Raw genomic sequence first — 23,503 nt, 5'->3', positions numbered from 1 at the left:
AATGATTAAAACCTTGCGAAATTAATCACCGTTCATTCATCTACATGAGTTACTTTTGCAGTTTCAACCTCTCTCCGCTCTGGTAATGGTGGACTAATTACGTATTCGTTGCATCTGTCATAGTACGAACATCTTACAAATTTAATACAACAAAAGATGTGCTCTAACTGTGAACTTTAGCGCCAGATAATTGCAATTATAAGAGCCTAACACACACGAAAAATGAGAAGTAAGGCAGGGGAGGGATAGGATGTTGATTGGAAAGTTTTCTGGCAGCCTCTACGACTCCGTTCACAGCGGACACTCAGTCCGTTTAGTGTAGTCATGCTGCAGACAACGTGCTCAGTGCTGCTCCTCGCGGCCGTCACTGCTATCAACACAGCAAGTAAGTTTTATTTCGATTTGTATTTTATCCACTTGTTAATGAAGTACATAGATGGTTCTTGTTCATCAAAATTACGGATAAATGTAATATTGAAGGAGGAAACTGTATTAAATAGAATGTTATTCCGTGTTTTTATTGATTTTAATTTAGTCTCAGACGATAATCTGTGCACTTTCTGTACGATAATAAAATTTCGTTCTTCCGTCAATAATTTTGAATGAGGATTCAAAAAGTTTGTGATTTGGGAAACTGGCAATAATGAAATCACGATGGTTTATGGTTGTCTACTTTTGCATATTTTTGTCTAATTTTCTTGTTTAATCTCTGGATAAGTTTTTTTTACAAGATTATCTAACAGAATAATTTATAAAAAAATACATTAACTTCCGCAATAAAAATAAAATACTTTTTTGGGATACCAACAGTCGCTAAACTGATCAAGAAATTCCTGGCCTTTTATAGAATATGAGAGTTCGTATCGTACTCTCAAAATCGCATACAAAAATTGTATCAGAGCCACCAACGAGAATAAAATTAAAAGTAGACTCTGAAAATTACGTTGCTTACACGGTTAATGATATATAATGGTACAATTTGTGAATTTATACGTAATCCCTGGAGATTTGCATCGGAACATTTGTAATAATTTAGTGAGTACTTTTCCATGAAGTATCTATTCCACATCTGTAAATGTGCAGGCATCTTCTCCTTGGAAAACTGATGGCATGTGTAAAGTTACATACTTTTTTATAGTTAACTTTATGACAAAATATTTGAAGTGTGAAATTAGTTGAGAATTGTTGTTTTGGGAGCAATAGCTTCTATGTTAAATTAGGGTTTATAATATTTATTAGGATTCAAATAAGAATTAAGAAATCACATATCCTAAGTCTACACCTGCTGGCTCTTAAAATGTTAGGACAAATCTGCAATTTTTTTGCAGGGCTACTCAAATATAAGAATTTATTCTTGGCAATCTTATAATTAGAAGTGCTTCATACTGTTTATTCTAAATTTCTAATTTTATAATAGTTAAATGAAGTATAGATAACTGTCGCAATGGAATTGTAAAACCTTCACTGACTTATACTAAAGTGAATGGAAAGGTATTTGTGAAGCTGGCATCTATGGGTAAAGCACACAGTGACTAAAAAAGGCATAAGATGAATTGTTGCTGTTAATTTATGGCGGTTTGGTATGACTTTATTTTATTATAGTGGCATGGATCGAAATGTGAAATCAATAGTTTACAATTTTTTAATTAATTTAAAAATCTCGGTTATTTCTTGTATATTCCGCCACCGTCTAATAAAGTTTTGATTCTTTGCTTGCATTATTTACAAATAATTCCTATTAATTTGTTTAAATTATATAATACAATTCAGGTCAATACACAAAACTTTATTTAGATGTTAAAATTTAAAATTTAAATGTTAAAATTTAAAATTTTAAATTTGCGCCATTCATCACTATAAGGATGTTACAATAGAGCGCTTTTATTCATTAAAATTTAAAATTTTAAATTTGCGCCATTCATCACTATAAGGATGTTACAATAGAGAATTGTATTATATAATTTAATCAAAAAACACAAACATGACGCATGTAAACCTTAAAAATATTAATTTGTATTATTACTAACTTGTTTTTGGCCTGTGAGTTCAGTAAAAAACTGAGTAACTTTCCAGTTTACAAATTTAGTAAAAATCTGTGAGATATACAAGGTGAAAAGTCATTCTAATTACAGAATATCACATGATTTTCAGTACCGTTAGCTTAGAAATAGGAAATGTAAGAAATGCCAAGGCTGGTGTTACCTCAGAAACAGACTCGTTCTTTCGAAACCAGTAGCGTTAACGGTACGACTATTACACGTGTCCGAAGGAGTGTCTGAATAAATTTCAGTGTCTCTTTAACATGAGTGTTATGCAGATAATTTAAACGATCACAAAAAATAACGCACTATCAAAGCCTTTCAAACGCTCCACAGTTTCTGTTCTGTCAAAATCTTTTAACAACGCAGAAGTTAAGAACTTCGTAAGAAAGTTGTGTCAGTATAAAGTATATCACCAATTCAGTTTTCATTTCCTAATGTCAATATCATCATGTCGGTCGTATAAACAAGCTCCAATTAATTTTAAGACTTTTCATAACATTTCGGGACCCCGTATACTTAATAGTTTCAGTTACACCAAGAGAATATTGGGTAGATGTTTACCAACGTTTTAGAGGTCATACTGCCTCCATCATCAGGGCGATGAGTATGAAGATTTCTGTCTTCTGCGTTGTTGCGCTGTGTAGTCTGGTCGATGTTAACCAACGTTTCGGAGGTCATACTGCCTCCATCATCAGGGCGATGAGTATGAAGATTTCTGTCTTCTGTGTTGTTGCGCTGTGTAGTCTGGTCGATGTTAACCAACGTTTCGGAGGTCATACTGCCTCCATCATCAGGGCGATGAGTATGAAGATTTCTGTCTTCTGTGTTGTTGCGCTGTGTAGTCTGGTCGATGTTAACCAACGTTTCGGAGGTCATACTGCCTCCGTCATCAGGGCGATGAGTATGAAGATTTCTGTCTTCTGCGTTGTTGCGCTGTGTACTCTGGTAGATGTTAACCAACGTTTTAGAGGTCATACTGCCTCCATCATCAGGGCGATGAGTATGAAGATTTCTGTCTTCTGCGTTGTTGCGCTGTGTAGTCTGGTCGATGTTAACCAACGATTCGGAGGTCATACTGCCTCCATCATCAGGGCGATGAGTATGAAGATTTCTGTCTTCTGTGTTGTTGCGCTGTGTAGTCTGGTCGATGTTAACCAACGTTTCGGAGGTCATACTGCCTCCGTCATCAGGGCGATGAGTATGAAGATTTCTGTCTTCTGTGTTGTTGCGCTGTGTAGTCTGGTCGATGTTAACCAACGTTTCGGAGGTCATACTGCCTCCATCATCAGGGCGATGAGTATGAAGATTTCTGTCTTCTGTGTTGTTGCGCTGTGTAGTCTGGTCGATGTTAACCAACGTTTCGGAGGTCATACTGCCTCCGTCATCAGGGCGATGAGTATGAAGATTTCTGTCTTCTGTGTTGTTGCGCTGTGTAGTCTGGTCGATGTTAACCAACGTTTCGGAGGTCATACTGCCTCCGTCATCAGGGCGATGAGTATGAAGATTTCTGTCTTCTGGGTTGTTGCGCTGTGTAGTCTGGTCGATGTTAACCAACGTTTTAGAGGTCATACTGCCTCCATCATCAGGGCGATGAGTATGAAGATTTCTGTCTTCTGCGTTGTTGCGCTGTGTAGTCTGGTCGATGTTAACCAACGTTTCGGAGGTCATACTGCCTCCATCATCAGGGCGATGAGTATGAAGATTTCTGTCTTCTGTGTTGTTGCGCTGTGTAGTCTGGTCGATGTTAACCAACGTTTCGGAGGTCATACTGCCTCCATCATCAGGGCGATGAGTATGAAGATTTCTGTCTTCTGCGTTATTGCGCTGTGTAGTCTGGTCGATGTTAACCAACGTTTTAGAGGTCATACTGCCTCCATCATCAGGGCGATGAGTATGAAGATTTCTGTCTTCTGCGTTGTTGCGCTGTGTAGTCTGGTCGATGTTAACCAACGTTTCGGAGGTCATACTGCCTCCATCATCAGGGCGATGAGTATGAAGATTTCTGTCTTCTGTGTTGTTGCGCTGTGTAGTCTGGTCGATGTTAACCAACGTTTCGGAGGTCATACTGCCTCCGTCATCAGGGCGATGAGTATGAAGATTTCTGTCTTCTGGGTTGTTGCGCTGTGTAGTCTGGTCGATGTTAACCAACGTTTCGGAGGTCATACTGCCTCCATCATCAGGGCGATGAGTATGAAGATTTCTGTCTTCTGTGTTGTTGCGCTGTGTAGTCTGGTCGATGTTAACCAACGTTTCGGAGGTCATACTGCCTCCATCATCAGGGCGATGAGTATGAAGATTTCTGTCTTCTGCGTTGTTGCGCTGTGTAGTCTGGTCGATATTAACCAACGTTTCGGAGGTCATACTGCCTCCATCATCAGGGCGATGAGTATGAAGATTTCTGTCTTCTGTGTTGTTGCGCTGTGTAGTCTGGTCGATGTTAACCAACGTTTCGGAGGTCATACTGCCTCCGTCATCAGGACGATGAGTATGAAGATTTCTGTCTTCTGGGTTGTTGCGCTGTGTAGTCTGGTCGATGTTTACCAACGTTTCAGAGGTCATACTGCCTCCATCATCAGGGCGATGAGTATGAAGATTTCTGTCTTCTGGGTTGTTGCGCTGTGTAGTCTGATCGATGTTAACCAACGTTTCAGAGGTCATACTGCCTCCATCATCAGGGCGATGAGTATGAAGATTTCTGTCTTCTGTGTTGTTGCGCTGTGTAGTCTGGTCGATGTTAGCCAACGTTTCGGAGGTCATACTGCCTCCATCATCAGGGCGATGAGTATGAAGATTTCTGTCTTCTGTGTTGTTGCGCTGTGTAGTCTGGTCGATGTTAACCAACGTTTCGGAGGTCATACTGCCTCCATCATCAGGGCGATGAGTATGAAGATTTCTGTCTTCTGGGTTGTTGCGCTGTGTAGTCTGGTAGATGTTTACCAACGTTTCAGAGGTCACACTGCCTCCGTCATCAGGGCGATTCATCGCTCATTCAAGGATTTTCCAATGCCAGAGACTGTAACCGCCGTGGAAAATGTTGAGGAAGAAAGTGACTTAGAACGTATGTTCTTACCAACAACAGGAGAGACGGAAGAGTTAACCTCTCACTCCTCCAGTCGTGGTAGTCTAGCGTTGAGGAAATTGTAGGCTGGCTAGAAAATTCCTCAGAAAACGAACTCAACAGATTCCAATCACCATCCTTATTTACGACACTAGTCACCAAGAAAAATTCTTCATCAGCAAATTCATTGGCTTGTTTATCAACATGCGGGTAGTCGATGGTACTGTGGACGAACATTAACTGAATCTAACGCATTTTTAAGCTTGTATTTAGGACGGTATTGCCACTTTTAAGTTGGGCGATGTCTTCATTAAGTTTAACTGCATACACCATTCGTTTCATAAAGTCTATTGTGCAGACCCCATTATGATGTCATGTCTCGAGTTGGACTCTCAGCCACTAATATCTGCCACTGTGGAAAACAGGCGGCAAAACTCATTCATTATCTCTCATAAGACAACATTTTTTTCGGATTTTCATCGACGTGTCATAATTTTTCGGCACCCTCACGTGTCTCGAGTCAGAATCGGAGAAGTACCTACAAATCCACGCAGAAAACAAATTCACATACTTTACATACTAATAGAACTCAATACTTGGTCCTGTGTTAATGACTACTCAGGACATATGGTGGGGGTCATGTGATCACGCAAATGAAATTTCGGAAAATTTCTCGACTAACTCGGTTTCTCAAGATGAACTGAGCTCCTTCAGTGAGTTTCTTACACAATCACATACAGTAATTGTTCATGACAGAAGTGAACGGCTTAATTAAATTATTCTCTGACAGGTATTCTCCAGAAGAATAACTTTTCATGTCAGCAAAAACGTAATTTTCATAAATTCTTGTTCTGTCTTACAGCGAAGGTGCGGAAAGTCATAACAAAACTCATGAGCAAATTTGGACCTTGAATTACAAATCTTTTGCTACCGGATGTAGATACTTGTTGCACAACTGTTGGTTCTTGTTCTTGAAGTGAAAGTGTTTCGCCCGCCCACCCAACTCCATTCACAGGAATTCCACGAACCAACGCGCAGAAGTGCCACATGTCAACCAATCACTGAAATTTATATAATTACTCTTCTATGTCTGACATGCGTCTTCTCAATTCAGTGGGGGAAACATTTGTACTTATTTAAAAGCAGAAGGCAGTTTCTCAAAACTGCCAATGGTGGTTTTTTGGGCCGTGAAACCGCGTAGATTTTTAGGGGCAAAGACTTCTGACAGAAAATACTGTTTCCCTGAACAGAAACGTTATAACTCAGAAGGCCAATCACCGAAATTTTCACCGCCGAGTAAACCTTAATCTTTTGTCAGTGATGAATTTCATTCAGTGGCACTGCAGTCCATTTTGTAAATACAGTGAATTTCTGTCTAAATTATTTCTCCATGCAATTAGTTAACAAATTGTAGGCCTATTTGAATGTCAAGGGTACAATACCATACCAAGTATCCTGGAAGGATTTTTGATTGATTTTCTTACTTCCATACATTACAGCTCTCTGAAATTACGATGACCGCTTTCTTCGCTGTTAGGCAATTGATTAATTAACTCCATAGAACACAGTTTATGCAATTAACAGTAATTAATACAGTCTCTGCGTTCTATGTAACTCGAAAGTTAATTAACGTGCTCAGAAGAGACTTCTATAAGACCCTATTCTGACTCAGTTGAATCCAGTTTACATAGTTAAATCCTAATTAATTTAAATATATTTTAATATTATCGTACTACCAAAATACAAGTGTCACAAATGGTCTTCCGCGAAAAATGTTCGGACAAATAATTAGTATTTCTCATCTAACCATGCGTGCTATATTCACAGGCAATCACATCCTCCCTGTTAACACACTGAAAAATAAGTGATAATTATGAAACGTATTACTTTGTAATTTACACTTTAAACTGGATTAAATATTAACGTATATATTTACGTACTCGTCATGAACATACTCCCTTTGCCTTAATCCAATTATTTTTACATTATTAATTGGCTTTGGAAACCGATGTAAATAAAAAAAACAGATTCACTTTTTTGTCAGTGTATCGCCAGGAAAGTACTGTCTGTCTGAGCGGAGAATTGACTCGGCTTTGAAGCCCTGATGACATGTTAAATGCTATCCGAGAACACTAAACCATTCAAAAAATGTTTCTACTGTTAAAGCAATCTGCATTTTTAAAACTGTGGATGCGTTACTAATGACTTGACTAATGTTTTAAATTCTATATAAAACAAGAATGTACCTCACACATGTCGCAAAGTAGCCGACGTGGAAGTGTGACTATATCACACACGTAAGCTTCAGCAGTTGAATAATACAGGAAGCAAGGTTATATAATGTTACAAGACAGTCGCTGAAATTCTATTGACTGCTCAAACGAGTTCTGAGCCGATCCCAAACACAGAGCAACACTTTCACTTCCGGTATGATTCGGGCTTACTCGGAAATGCTTTATTCACGAATACTTTAGGTCGATCAGCTTCGCTTAACGATCTCTCTACAGTTACTTGATATCTGTGATGAGTAATATAAGGCTTTACTCCCTTAAAATGTTGGGTGTGATCTCTACAAATAACGAAGCTGTAATTATCATTGATTGACAGAACTAATAAATTATTTATCTGTTCAGAAAGTGGCTTTTTCGCAGTATTGGAAAGTGAACAATTAATTAAATATGGTAGTCCCTGAAGCATTTACAGGTAAAATTACTTATAACAATTTTTAAATAACCGCCTCATCACCTAATGTGTTTTAAGTTGCCGTCTTACAGTTTCCCCACTAAAACTCTGCAAGCATTTATTAACACCACCCAAGTTAAATGCTGAGCATAGTGTAACCTTTCATTAATGTATTAATTCCCAAATTGAAAGGAATTCAAACAATTTCAAACATAATGTTCTCTCAGGTCATTTACTATTGAAGATAAAATATACCTAAAAAATATATAATTAAATATTTTAAATGTTAATTATTGTAATATTTTAATATTTAATAAGAATTTATTGTGATTAGACGGACAAGATTTAAATAATATATATCTAAAACATATAGTTATCTGAATCGAATTAATTTAATGAGACAGGTGATGATGTATTTTTCTCACAGTACAGGAAATGTTCGGTCTGAGGTATGAAAGAGTACAACGTAGACCAGTTTTCACTTGAAGCCAACTAAAATATTTTGTTTTATAAACTGGAAAACTAGATTCACTGAGATAAGTACGGATTTAAGCTTTGTACTCCAGTCACGATAACCTCTCCTTACAAAGGGTCCGGCAACCAATCAAAATCAATCTTCAATGGATTTCATACCAATTTCGAAACAGGATTATCCAAGGTAACATCTGGAAACTGGTACATGGATTCTTTAACACAGCGATGACGAAATGTTCGTGGCCTGAATTCGACACCTTAAAAGCTCAATTTTCGTCACACAAGTTCTGATTACCTCCTAGTGGGCAATGATGCCTACGTTTTTCCCCCTGCAGTTTCATATTGAGGCTGATTACAAAGTACAAGGCACGCCAGTGAAAGCTGAGATGTTTCGTGTGTGAAAGTATAATAAAATCCCTTTTTCTTTTCTGACCTTCAAGAAAATTTTCACTTCACGCTTGATTTTGTTGACTAGACTCAACATACTTCCTTCCGACAGCCAGCAGACTCCCGAGTGAAAAAATATGGTTTTGTCATAGCGCCCAAATCACAAAGAGCTACAGAATCTAATGATTTACAAAGGTCATATGGAAGGGTCAAGGCTTCTCTGAGGATGATACAAAACTTCTCAGTTACGGATAGATCAGTTTATACCAATGTCGTACATCCGGAGGGAGAAACAAGGATTGCTGGGATACCGTCAGTGTATGTTCCGACTATCTTTTCCCAACACAGACCATTTCCTCAAGACGTCAACATATATACAGGGTGATTCAAAAGTTAGGGCCAAATTGAAGGAACGTATAGAGGGACTCAAGAGAGAACAACTTTTGAATTGGAATCCATGTCCTCCGAAGTTATCCTGAGTCAGTCAAGGTCATTGAAGGTAGAGAAGTCTGGTAACATATCGCTGAAATACTTGTACTTTGCTATTCTCCTACTAGCTTAATTTTGTTTTTTTATTAATGTAAAATGATTAAATTAGAGAATAGCAATGTACGGTTATTTCAGCGGTATGTTACCTTCAATGGCCTCGACTAACTCAGGATTACTTCGGAGGACATGGATTCCTATTCGAAAGTTGTTCTCTCTGAGTCCCTCTATACGTTCCTTCAATTTGGCCCTAACCTTTTGAATCACCCTGTATAATTTGAAGCTTTCGCGGCGACGTAACTCAATAAAATTTTCTCGGGTGATCAGCCGCGTCAGATGATTAAACGATGTAACCGACGTTTCAGGGACCATCTCTGTCCCCTTCATCAGGGTTCTGAGGACGAAACTAATGCCAATGTTACCACTGCTTTATGATAACAAAGGAGTTACCTTTACACGCTTTGGTCACCTTTTAGTTGAAATAAAATAGAATTTGAAGGACCAACATTTTGTTGACAGGTGGTGCATTCAACTGCCCGCAAAAGTACGGCCAGTTCGAGGACCCGAAACAGTGCGATAAGTTCTACGAATGCGACGAAGGGATTGCTAAGGAGAAGCTGTGTCCTGATGGTCTTATGTTCGATCCCCTCAACAGGAAGATCAACAAGTGCGACCAACCTTTCAACGTGGACTGCGGTGACAGGATAGAGCTCCGTATGTATTGTACCTCTGCGACTGGAACTGGGCAGTGCCTGGCCTCATCTGTTTGTTCCCATGTCCGTCCGTTCGTCTGGTAACTCAGGGTTGGCCATGGACGTTCTGTGATTGGGGTGTACTTTATAGATCGTACTTTTCAGTCAGTAATACCAAAACAGCCGACATGGTCACGGTAGTTCAGGCTAATTCACGTTGAGTTAAGCTAACATAGGTTAGTCAAGTTTAGAGTGGGTTAACTTAAGTTAGAATGTTAGGCTGAGCAAGGCTAAGATACCTTAGGCTACATTAAACAATGGCAGAAACTGTAATTAACGTAACCGTGATAATCATAATAATCAAGATAAACATTGTAATCAGCATGTTAGTTAAAGTAGGCAAGGTAACAATTTTAACCAATGCATTTAGGATACCAAGATAGTCAAGACATTCATTTGGATTTTTGGATCTTACCCATCGTCTGATGTTATAAAATACTCAAAGTTTCCAGTACTGGATCGGTCCTCGTATTAAGGTTTGGTGAAATAGAAGTGCATCTAATGATGAGGGCAGATTCAGTGTTCGAAACGACGTGTACTTTGTAACATCAGACGATGGACAAGGTTAGGTTAGGTTGGGTTAGGTTATGTTAGGTTGGGTTAAGTTAGGTTGGGTTGGTTTGGGTTGGATTAGGTTAGGTTAGGTTAGGTTAGGTTGGGTTGGGTTGGGTTGGGTTGGGTTGGGTTGGGTTGGGTTAGGTTAGGTTAGGTTACGAAAGTCAAGGGTGGGTAAAGTTAGGTAGAGTTTGGACAAGGCTACTGTAGGTTTGGCTCAATATTTAGAATCCAAATTTTGCACGTGGAAACTGTGTATATTCCGGTACGGTTTAAACCATTGCAGTCTTGTTACTTCTAGGATAATTATCCTAGGTCCGATTTTTTATAAAATTGCCATAACTTACTTTGATAAAACTATTAAATTCTTAATTTCTTTTTTAGAACCACAACAACGTTACAGCCAAGTTACGGTTAGCAGATTAAGAAAAAGAGGAAAATACGAATACATTTTATTGTCTTGTCTTTCGGTGCATCAGGATATGTGGGGTTATAACTCAAATATATAAAATAATGGAAAGAATTTCAGCAATTACAGGATCTTTTGGTGAGAAATATACATGCGTAAGGATATATATAAGTTAAATAAATTAATAAAACCTTGACATCAGACCTACATCCGCAAAGAAGAATGCCGACTGACAGATGAAACAGGTGACAGCTGTAAGTATTGTCGGTGTCGCTTTCTTGCTCCAGAATCTCCGAAAGGGAATCAGCATTGTCCACGCAAGAATGGCTACTTCGCGCACCCCGACTCGTCCGTCTGTCACCTCTTCTACAACTGCATCGACGGCGAGTACACGGAGGTACCCTGCACACCGGGACTGCACTTCGACGAATACCAGGGCACGTGTGTGTGGCCGGAGTCATCAGGTCGGACGGGTTGCAGCAAAATCGAGAGTAAGTGTCGAAAAACGAGGTCAAAAACATCGCTTGCAGATCTTACTGGCATTTATTCCCTTCTTCCATTAATGATCCACCAATCACACGTTAACGAACGTTGTGCTGTATTGACTATAGATCCTGGTTTGCGTTCTGATGATTCCAAGCTCAAATCTCGACCGAATTTCGACCATATCTATTTTAGTTTCTGTATATTTCTTCAGACACTAGAAACAAATACTGGGAAAACACTTAAAATAGTCCCTGGAAACTTTCTTCAATGGAATTTCAAATTCGTCGTTCACAAATCGTAATACACTTACTACCAATTAACGATTCTAGGTAATTTAAAAGCCTTTTTAAGCATTTATCATATTTATTTATTGCAGTCGTGTCAATCAGCTAATCATAAATTAAAAACTAACTCACTTCTCTTATCAAAACTTGTATTACTTGAATCACAACAACAGAATAATACTGGAATTGAAGAAAAGACATTTGTTCTTTTGGAAAAATTAAAGAAGGAAGTTATGACATTGGACTACAGACATGCAACCGGCAAGAGATGCACATGAAATTTTGGTGATGGTTCATGTACAAAGACGGGTAATTAGATTCTCAGTAAGATTGGAGGTTAATAGATCTTAAGAAAGGTTGCCGTGAAGATGCAAATTGGACTGAAAACTTGCCATGAAAACTTCAAATCCTACTCGGGACTCTGGTTCTGTCGAACGCTAAGCTTTCTGGTTAAAGAAAATGGAATTCGAGTCTACTTTACCGTGTTTCAGATAAGCTGAAGGATGGCTTTGAGTGCCCGAAGGAGGCACAAGCTGACGCTAACGGGCAGGCCGTGGCTCATCCCAAATTCGCGCACCCCCAGGACTGCCAGAAGTTCTACGTTTGCCTTAACGGCGTCCAGCCACGCGAGCTTGGCTGCTCCTTGGGCGAAGTGTACAACGAGGAAGACCAGAAGTGCGACGCACCGGAAAACGTTCCGGGCTGGTGAGTGCCATCGCGACAGTAATTTGAAAGACACGATTTTTTTGGAATTTACACTTAATTCCGATTTTACAAGGGAATATTATTTGCGAACTGAACTAATTAGTTTGTGCAGCTGCAAAAGACGATAAGAACTCAGTTATTAGAATCGCGCATGATTTGCAATTATATAAATTAAAATATTTAAGATTATATTTCAGGAACCAAGAGGTTCGACAAGGATAATATTAGTTAAGATTCTAATGCGTTTTCAATCACTTTCTACCCTCAGAACCTCTTCGTACGTTTAGCATAATGAGATGATAAAGTTGCGTCATATTGTGATAAATATATATTTGTTTAAATCTTGTCAGTCTAGTCACAATAAAATTCCTATTAAATATTAAAATATTACTATAATTAACATTTAAATATTTAAAATATTTAAAACATCATTTAATATATTTTAAATATTTAAATGTTAATTATAGTAATATTTTAATATTTAATAGGAGTTTTATTGTGACTAGACTGACAAGATTTAAACAAATATATGTTTAGTATAATCTTATTCTTCAACATTTTCTGATACGATGTTCCCCAAACGATTTCACCACCAAAATTCTGTATACATTCTTTTTATCTACCGTTTTAGCAACATATCCAGATGACCATATAGGCTGTTATTTACAGAAGCAGAATTTGACTTACAATTTCCCTAGAATAGCCTATAATACAATATTATTTAAAAAAATGGTGGAGTAGTGAAGTACAAATACGGCATAAATGAGCAGACTATACTCTGTTACATAAAAATAAAATATGTATTTTTTTTAAATTTATATGAAATTATGTGTAGTTGAACTACAGCGTATATAATAACGTGGAAGACGATTTAGACGGAACAGATGAAGACGGACGGCAGAGAACGGCGAGAAGTAATAAGCACATAGCGAGAACAGTAAGAAAATACTAAGAAAATGGTGGTTCGACGATTTACAGTTGTCAATACAGGCAAGAAATTTCCTGATATGTGAAGAATAGAAAATGCATTCAATCCTACTTTCAATCAGATGAAAGAAGTCTACCATCAGCTGATTAGACAGTTGTCTTCGACGTGTGCTTTGGGAAACTATGGGGAATTGCTGACGTCACAACCAGTCATCAGTAATTTGAATTAAATGTTATATTTCATTTAAATAAACTTATTCTGATTAAGCGCTCCTAATATTTCAGATGGATTTTATGTAGATATGGCTTATTTATCATTTTATTCTAATTGATTTCAGTGAGGATTGGTACAAAGACAACCCAGAAGTGAACAACAACAACAACAACAACAAAAACAAGAAACAGAGACGAAAGTAGAATCCTGGATAAAACTGTGATAACTGGCGAATTGTGAACAATATAAAAGCCAGGACTTAAATTTCATAAACTTATTATTTACTTCTAATGCAATTAAACACATCGGTCTTGAAGATATGACTCTGTGTCGTATTGGATTCCACCATTCAACCATTTCAGGGATTAATTCTGCAGAATGTAAAATATTACTTTCTTTACAGTAACAGAATTTTTCTTCCAGGAAGTAGAAATTGACAGCTTGGTTCAAATTACTTACTGCTGACAACAGATAAAGCTTCTGTTAACTGGAAAACAAAGTAATAAAACTTAGTGATACAATTTTGAGCCATGACCTGCGTTATAAGTTTTTAACAAATTTGACATAATTGGTCTAAATACATTTAATTGTGATACACCAGCTTAAAAACGCAAAAGAATAAAACAATCTTTATTAATTAGCATAGTTAAACACAAATTCTGTGAAAAAAGATTCGCAATTTTTGTTGGTATAAAATTCCAGTGTTAAAGCAAAGTACAGCGTGGTAACATATCAGAATAAACAAAATATTTTGTTCCCTTTCTATTCATTTCTAGCCTTAACACACACACTCATATACGATCCTCAAAATGTCGTCTCCCCCAGACACGTAGATTCTCCTTAACAACTGTTCTATTCTAATGGACTTAGACAGGAAATTCATTGCAAGTATTTATACATAAACAGATGAACTACGCTTTGAGATTGATTATAATTGCATTCTTAATTTTACTCAACGATTATTAATATTTTTCGTGCCTTGTGCAGTACATAATCACGATTAATCACACTAACGAGGAATGTTTTCTGTTAAGAGACTTTCGTTGAGGCCTGTAAACTGAGGAAGATATTACAAAATTAATGAAGAAAATATTTTGACAAAAATTTGAATTTATTGCGTTCATTTGTTTACACGCAATTTTTTAAATTTTGTACTCCCAGAGAATACCAAGATATTGTTCTATGTGATTTAAATAACTTTTGTATAAAATGTATTATAATAAATAGTAGGATTTTACGTAGATGTAAATACGAGAAAATATTTTAAAATTAAACTTAAAAACAAAGAATTACTTCGATTATGAAGCTTTATGTTTAGATTCTTTAGTGTTTACTGACGTCGTCGAAGTAAACTATAAAATTGTCACAAAAGTAATGTTGCGTTTCAAAGTGTTTTGAATGTTCAGGGCTCAGCTCGACTCTTATAATACTAATCAAAGAATCATCCTATTATCCCATCATCTTATTAACTTAATTCATATTCGATTACAGCTACAAATCCAACTAGAGTTACAAACGCATGTAAGATTGAAAGAAAGTAATTAAGAAAATGTGTGGTTCCGAAACAGACGGGTTTCAATGATTTCAGAATGATCAAACACGGGTTATTAGTTAGGCGAGGCATAACATTAATGGGGGTATAATATTAAAATGCGTCTTGAAGACATAGTTTGTGGACTGGATTGAAATGATTTAGGACAAGGTTCAGTGTCCGGCACTCGCAAATACATTAAGTACCTTCAGGATCTGTAAGATGCAGTATATAATGACCACGTGAACGACTATCAGCTTTGTTTGAGCTAATGCTACTACTAAGTACTCTTAAGTCTTCTGTCGCCGAAATTAAACAACAGTTTTGTTGACGTCAAGAAATATCATCAACCTAGTTTAAATTACCACAGTAATAATAATAGCAGATTTAAATATATTACCATCCCCACAGAATAGTCTTATGGCTCTGGTAAGAAGTTCACAGGTAGTACAATCAAACAAAGTTGGATACTCAGTGAATGATACGCCATATGACAAACAAAGATAACACACGACAATGCTGTATTGTCACAACACATGGGTTAAGAGCATCAGACACTTTTTGTGAAGGAGGATACCATCATACCTGTTAACAAAATGGCTGAACGACTGGAGAGACAGAGAGGCAACATTACAGCCTGATCGACACGTGGACAACGCGGATATATGAAATGTCTTTCTAGGCTTCAGTAGAGCAGTGTACAAATAACAGATTATCAACTCAACAAGGAGAATAATTCGAACTTCTATAAGTTGATAATGAATATTTTATCTGCATGTCAGGAAAAGAGCACACACTTTTAATTGTATATCAATTAATCATATTCAGTTGGCAGAGAAGTGATGTGAAATATTTTAACTGAATTCGAAATACCCAGTAAACTTCTGAAGTTGAGTAAACGACATTATATTGGGCTAAAACAAAGAGATGTCCTTAGAATACGTGATAAAGAAATCAGGGATATAACCGAATGACCCAGATCTGATCCTTGCAGTGACGGATTTATGCATAAGCGAACTAAACTACTGCTTAAGTTCTCACGATAAATGTTAATGTGTAGTTTTATACTGCAATCTTTGTGCACCAATGGAAGTATAAATCTGTTATTCAAATCAGTCTGTGTTTATTTATTAATATTCTCCTCAGTCAGAATAACGATTTCGACTTTCGAATTTTTGTTTTGGGACGCTTAAACTAGACACAGCTTAGGGCATCGAAAGGTCAAAGACCGGTCCTTGATACTTGTCTATGCTGATTACGTTAATTTGTGTGGAAAGGAAAAAAGGTTCCTTTACACGCCAGAAATAATGTAAGTCAAACTCGACCTCGAAACATCCCTGACAATTATATATAAATAAGAATCATGATGAAATTAGAAAAAGAAATATCTCTGAAACTTTCAAATAGAAATTTAAAAATATATTATTTATCTATGTGTTGATCTATATTCTGCCGATGTACTGTCATGTAGTAAGTCGTCACTTAGCGTTATCTAATTGTTTGCTACACGAAAGTCAGTTTAAGTGGAGAAGGGCTTAGATAAATCCACACCAGGCTCCTTCTCTCTAGGTGTCCGAGATTTGAATAATTCGTATCACTTACACAGCGTCTTCATGATTGGGAAGTACATAGAACACTACGATTTCGGTCACAGTTGTGACAGGAAGAGAAGTTCTACGCTAATATAAATCATCCTTCAGTATATACTTATTACAATGTATCATCACTTCAAAATTATCTTTTGAACTGCATCTCTAATCTAAAATTTCTTCTGCGGAGTGAATAACATTATAATTTGTGTAATCAAGCTGTTCGTCGTGTGTAATTTTAACTTATGAACCGTTTTCTGAGCCATATTAATTTATTTATCGATATTATTTAAACAAGATCTACCGTTATCGATTTTGTCTATCGTCAAAATAACATTGTGTCGCCGAAGACCGACCCTTAAAAAGCCAGGATTATACTTCACATGTCGACAGTCACTGAGCTAGACAAATACTTTGTCTGAAGTATTATAAATACATAAATAAAATAAATAAACCCAGATGCACGAATAACAAAACTACAACGGTTTTTCGTTAGCCCCTCTGACCTGCTACAACATAGCACGACCAACGTTATGCTTTGATCGATTACACCAGACACTGCGAGATATTTGGTCGATTCAACAGCATGCGAGATACGTGGTCGATTCTACAGAATGCGAGATACGTGGTCGATTCAACAGAATGCGAGATACGTGGTCGATTCAACAGAATGCGACATACGTGGTCGATTCAACAGAATGCGAGATACGTGGTCGATTCAACAGAATGCGAGATACGTGGTCGATTCAACAGAATGCGAGATACGAGGTCGATTCAACAGAATGCGAGATACGTGGTCGATTCAACAGAATGCGAGATACGTGGTCGATTCAACAGAATGCGAGATACGTGGTCGATTCAACAGAATGCGAGATACGTGGTCGATTCTACAGAACGCGAGATACGTGGTCGATTCAACAGCAAAGAATCTTCCTCAATGGTAGATTTTGATATTGGCGGTCTTAATTCTTCAGTTTCTGCTACAATAATTTTATTTAGTCACTAATGTTAATCAACAAAGCAAGTGAGTGGAACGCGTTCTTTCTTGAGGAAAAAACTTTTTATTTTGTTAACTATCGATTCAAACGTAATGTGAAAATAATTTAATAAATTCTTCCCAATTGTTTGTTACTACTCATGCGACAAGTTTTTCTTTTATTCTAGCGAGGACTGGTACAAAGACCATCCGAACTTCAAGGTGCTGTACCACGACGCTGATGGTGACGGGAAGAAAGACTTCGGGGATCGGAGGATTTTCGATCAAGTCAACGTTAACCAGAAGAGTGGATGAAAAGTTGAGGTAGTGATTAGACCGAACAGTTCAATGTCGCCAGCAATTTCACTGAAATAAATCAAGTGTCGATCAAAAGAATAATTTCGATGCTTATCGCTCGGCTCGGGAAACCGAGGTCGAACGAATCATTCAAGGTCATATCCCGGCCCTTCCATTTTCATTCGAAACCAGATCTCAACAGCGACACCGATGACTGTTATCTGCAAAGTTGCGTCCTAAAAGCTCAGTGAAATTCAAATACATAACAAACAAAGGAGCATCAGTGAACATTACGACGAACAACTGAAGATGAAGTGATGTTGATTTATGAAAGATATTAAGTATTGTATTTTTTATTAAATATTTCTTGGTTAATGAACCTATTGTCTGACAGATTCGTGCATTTTCAGGAAAACACTCTAAGAGTATAAATTACGCAAATATTGGTAATACCTATTTAGCCGCAATATTAATATTTTACGAAATTCTGGAGGTATAAAATGGGGGGAAAATGGTAGAACGACAGAAAACAGTTTTGAGAGTCTGATATCGAAATCGGATTTGATCAAAACGCAAAATAATCTAATCCTTCTAGTAACATAAATATTTTAATCTAAGCAGCTAATGAACACCACGAAGTAATATTTGAGATAGTTATTCAGCTGGTAAAACCATACCCCGTCTTTTATATAACCTAATGGCTCTTTACCGTACTAGGAAGAATCCTCCACTGATCCTATTGCAAAGATTTGCTTTTAATTTAATTTTTGTATGGTAGTACGTGATTGCTGTGGGGTATTGTTTACATGGCACGCCTTATACATTCCTTATTGTTAGACTACTCACTAACTACGTCCCTGAAATTGTCAAGGAAGTAAATATTTCTTCTAACGTCTGTCCTGGCGAAAACAGAAACCATACAGTGTTACCAGATTCTTTGTAAACGTAGCTGCTAATAAGAAATTCAACAAAGTTTTTCAATACTTTTCTGTTCTCTGATAGGGACTAATTAAAAGTAATTTTAAAATTTCTACACGAAACTGATGCAACACTACAAATGTACCGGAAAATATTTGAGAACACTTAATTTACCTTCAAACACGTTCATAATTCATATTTGCTTACACGTGTCCTTTATGAAATTATTTTTTAAACACATTTAATAATATTTTAATAATATTACTAGTTTGCGCTTCGATATTAAATCATATGTTCGGTCTGTTTTTGAGCATAATTTGAACAGATTTAAGACTTATTAACCAGTATAGAACCTCGACCCACGTACCTTCCAAATCGAACTACGAAAGGTTGGTCATAAGTTACTGTTTGGGACGAGAATGGTGCTAGATAAATAATATATTAGGAAAGCATAACGTAACAATTCTGAAGCGTTCGCTGTGTTATTCCCTCTAGATTTCTAATTTTTAAGTGTAAATTTTAATATCTTAATAACAGCTTGAAATACGAGAAACGCTCTCTAATACAAAACTGATCATTAAAAAAATACATTTTCTCATTCAGGAAACGTTTGTAAATTATTTTTGTTTTCTTATTTAGACATACGCATTATATAAACTGCAACACAGTTTCCGGGTTGAAATAATCAATTTTCTTACGGAAATTTTATTGTACTGAAGTTCTTCCTGGATCATTAAGACTTCTATATGAGAACATGCTTACGTTTAAAGCTGTCACTTCCGTCTGATTTTCTGATTAAAATATCCGTAACTTAAAATCTATAATTAGGCTATGTTTCTTTGTTTTACGCACTGTTTTAAGGATATCCGTTAATAATATTCAAAGAATTCACATATTTTGTTTATAGATGTGAAAGACCGGGCCCTAAAGTACGTCATAGTCACTTCATTCATGTTCATTTTTCATTATTATCGATCTTTTGAAAACTAAATTAATTTCTTTGTATCAAAAATTGGAATGTATAAACTACTTTAGTGCAATACATTCAAATTGAACAATACGTTTTATATAACACAAAAATCTCTTCTGCTGGATATCAGAAGCCGGTATTTACCTTGTACCGTAACAGATTTAAAAATACATGTGAGTGTAAAATAACATGAGAAAATAAACATGTTGACAGAAAAGGCATTGCCTGCTTCAATGTACAGTTGGCCCGAGAGAATCTTTTTTCAAGAAGAAACATTCAGATTGACAATTTATTTATTTACAATAAAAAATATGTATCAAAGAAGCTTACTGACTTCATAATCAGGGCGATAATGATGATGATCCTGATGACGGAGGCTGAGCAAGGACCTCTAAAGCTACGCGGCGCTACAACCCAGATGACAGCCATCTTCCAACTCACCGCCCTGAGCACCTCAGATCCTACCTTCTCGGGCTTGTAGCCTATGTTTATGTACCACCCTCTTCGAAACAAACAACTTTGGTCATGGTGCCATTCTTCTATCGTGCCTATTTTCCGAGTTACAGGAAAGCACTCACAGGGAATCGAACTCGGGACATTTTATCGGAGTTTTTCAAGGACTAAGTATGCCAAGCTTGGTGCAAATCAGCTTGTCTCTTCTCGAGGTGCAATGGAGCCCGATGGGCACTGTTTTTCTACTGATAACAATTTTATCTTTCCCCCACTGCCCTCTCTTACAAATTAATTCGTGTTCGCCGTGAAAGTCTTCATTGATTTCAATGAGAGACGTAGAACAAAGCAGGTCGTGTGCCCACAGATCACAGTTTACTACTCGACCGGTCACGATATTTTTCTCATCCTTAATTACGTCACAGAAAACATGTCAAGGAAGTCATGTGCCTGACGCAGCTGTGGCAAGATGTCGCTTTCTAAACGTGCTCCATCCTACAGTTCCCTTTGCATATACGAATTACATGCGTGGCGAAAATGTTTATTCCCGCGTCCACATTTTTGCACATAAAAAAAGCCATATTCTTTCTGAATTATTGATTTTACTGTAGAACACGTGGTTTTAGAAACATAAATCTTGTATTATTAAAAATACCACTGTTCCCACAAAAATAACAGAAAATGGGGAAAATTATATTTTTTACATTAAAATCATAAACCATTATTAAAGTATTACTTTTCTGGTACAAAGTTTTTTGTTTTATTCTTTCAGATACTTAATAAATTATTGAGTGTTATAAACTGTATTAATAGTGCAACAAACTGGCATTTTAAAATTGTTAAATTTTTCTCCAATTTTTGAATTCTTTTACTTTGCCTAAATATCCATTCTCTGTACGTCAGAAATTTAGTACTGCAACATTTTGAACAGAAAATCTCAATTCTTACAATCTAATCAATTATTTGTTTTAATCCGTCTGATCACAATATAATTTTTATTTAAAATAAATAATTGATATAATATTCACAATATGACGCAATTAAACTATCTTACAATCCAATGTGATTGAGGACAGCGATTTCTATCACCGTGGATAAATCGCTCGAAACACGAAGCCATCCATCTAACTTTTTTCATTTTATCGTCGAAGCAATACATCATGAAAAATAACAATTAAGCCCAGAGGCGATTATAATAGTTTGTTATTCAAAGCCTGACATTGTCCAATGTCAAATTAATATTACGTCTGTGTAATATAATGAAGGCTGAGCGGAGCGTAAAAAATTGCTAAGTCTCACAGTCAATTAAAATGTCTGTATAAATAAGAGATTCAAGCAAAGAGAAATAATTATGAAAAACAAACATGAGGACAGAGATGTTATAAATAATGCTCCTGAAGAGTTCTGGAACAAGCGGAATAGACTCATGTTCGTGACGTCACCACTTTGTAAGTGTTAAAAACAGCGTGACTGGAAGGTTAACCTGTCTTTTATTTTCATTTTTCTAGAATCTCTTTGGATTCTCCACAACGGACATATGAAGGTCACGGACAGGTACAGACATTCTACAAGAGAAATTCTAAACAAACAACGAACGACGGAGGCGTATTCCTGGCGTTTCACGGACATGTGCCCTCAGCACCAGTTTTAAGCATTTTATAGCAGTCCTATTTCGGCCAGATATGGCGTATTATTACGTTGTAGGTTTCGCATATGTTATATAATAAAACTCTTATTAGTTTATTATTACAACGCTTCGAATGAGAAATTTAAGACCAGTGGTAACTATATGTACCACCTGATTTACACAGTTAATAACTCTGCGTTTTATATGTATGGGTTTAGTATGATTCTCAGCGTAAAACTGATTATTTCCTTAAACAGCGTTAACCAGTTGACATTTGTAATGGTGAAGTGTAGTGTTTTCTTCGCGGTACGGACTGATTTATTAAATAGTATTTAGACGAGCTTCGGCTTCAAAGGGTTTACAGTATTGTGATGCGGTAAACAATTTCGACAAACCTTAAGAACTTGTAAAATGTCTTACATTGAGTGAACCATTTGTCACACAAATTTTATAGCAGTCCTATTTCGGCCAGATATGGCGTATTATTACGTTGTAGGTTTCGTATATGTTTTATAATAAAACTCTTATTAGTTTCTTATTACAACGCTTCGAATGAGAAATTTAAGACCAGTGGTAACTATATGTACCACCTGATTTACACAGTTAATAACTCTGCGTTTTATATGTATGAGTTTCGTATGATTCTCAGCGTAAACAGGGATTATTTCCTTAAACAGCGTTAACCAGTTGACATTTGTAATGGTGAAGTGTAGTGTTTTCTTCGCGGTACGGACTGATTTATTAAATAGTATTTAGACGAGCTTCGGCTTCAAAGGGTTAAATACAGTATTGTAATACAGTAGATAATTTCGACAAACCTTAAGAACTATTTGTGAACTATTTGTTACACAAATGTTTCTTAAATATTCATGTTAGAAGCACTTTGAAGAATATCGTCGGTTTAACCTTCAGTATCCAGGAAAATTCGTGAACTGTTACCCAAAGTATCTGCATTGCTTTGTAGTACGTGTGACTATAGTTTTCTGTGATGGTTTCATTACTTCCTTCTGCTGTTAATATTATTTCTATTTAAATGCTACTACTCTTAATATAATTAGTATCATATAACGAATCCCACTCTATGTGTAATATATTAAAGGAAATCTTCGCACCTAACCTGGCATAACACCCGTTAACTCTTGACTTCTGCAGATATTAGAAGAAAATATTACATACAACAATATTTTCCTAAAGTTTTGTAGTATTATGATATTAATATTTTGTTTTTAATTGAGAAATATATAACGAGAGACGTTTCAATCATTTGCCTGCTTCTACGTAGATCTGTAGCTGATATTTGAGATTTCAAACTGGAAAATGGACGTAAAGTGTAAAGGTGTGGTTAAAAGATTAGTACGTGTATTGACATATCGTAAAATGCTACAATTAATATCATTGCATTATTCTGATAAATAATTAGTAAAAAAAAATTGTAGACGAGTTGCAAATACCTTCTTTTAAAGTGATATTCACATACGTTCGAAACTAGACTGGAAAGGAGTACGATTTGTAGCAAGATAGAATTCCCTAGGATGATATTTACAAATCTAATCAAACAAATGTAATTTAAGGTTATGTTTGCAATTGTGTGATAAAAGACGCGGCAGGCAGACAGACAGACATTGACGAGGAAATTAAGTGTTATTCGCTTAAGATTTGGCATAAAGAATAACTAAGTACGCAT

At 36.5% G+C, this 23,503-nt stretch overlaps 2 protein-coding genes across 5 annotated transcripts in view; one reads left to right on the top strand and one right to left on the bottom strand.

The window, feature by feature from the left end:
- Positions 1-23,503, bottom strand: part of Dcr-1 (Endoribonuclease Dcr-1) — a 145,782-nt gene that overhangs the window by 83,548 nt on the left and 38,731 nt on the right. The gene's annotated exons all lie outside the window — the stretch shown is intronic.
- obst-A (obstructor-A) lies at positions 251-18,233 on the top strand. 2 transcript variants are annotated; one of them, XM_087340678.1, is made up of 5 exons: positions 251-385; positions 9,649-9,843; positions 11,133-11,336; positions 12,107-12,320; positions 17,746-18,233. In XM_087340678.1, the coding sequence occupies exons 1-5, from the start codon at positions 325-327 to the stop codon at positions 17,870-17,872; spliced, it is 801 nt and encodes a 266-aa protein (XP_087196804.1). In that variant the 5' UTR covers positions 251-324; the 3' UTR covers positions 17,873-18,233. The 2 variants fall into 2 exon arrangements, with proteins under 2 accessions (XP_087196804.1, XP_021929035.2); XM_022073343.2 differs by lacking the exon at positions 17,746-18,233 and adding an exon at positions 13,586-14,217.

The sequence above is a fragment of the Zootermopsis nevadensis genome, unplaced genomic scaffold, assembly GCF_977971745.1.
Source record: "Zootermopsis nevadensis isolate Lab colony 2312 unplaced genomic scaffold, Znev_1.0 Znev_ptg000061l, whole genome shotgun sequence".
NCBI classification, from domain to species: Eukaryota; Metazoa; Arthropoda; class Insecta; order Blattodea; family Termopsidae; genus Zootermopsis; species Zootermopsis nevadensis.
Note: the sequence above shows the minus strand (reverse complement) of the source record. Positions and strands in the feature narration are given on the sequence as shown.

What these genes read in the sequence shown, in the direction of transcription:
- obst-A (XM_087340678.1), top strand. Translation starts at nt 325, where the DNA reads ATGCTGCAGACAACGTGCTCAGTGCTGCTCCTCGCGGCCGTCACTGCT. An exon ending in CACTGCTATCAACACAGCAA is followed by an intron (nt 386 to 9,648) that starts GTAAGTTTTATT and finishes TTTTGTTGACAG; the next exon opens with GTGGTGCATTCAACTGCCCG. An exon ending in CCGGAAAACGTTCCGGGCTG is followed by an intron (nt 12,321 to 17,745) that starts GTGAGTGCCATC and finishes CTTTTATTCTAG; the next exon opens with CGAGGACTGGTACAAAGACC.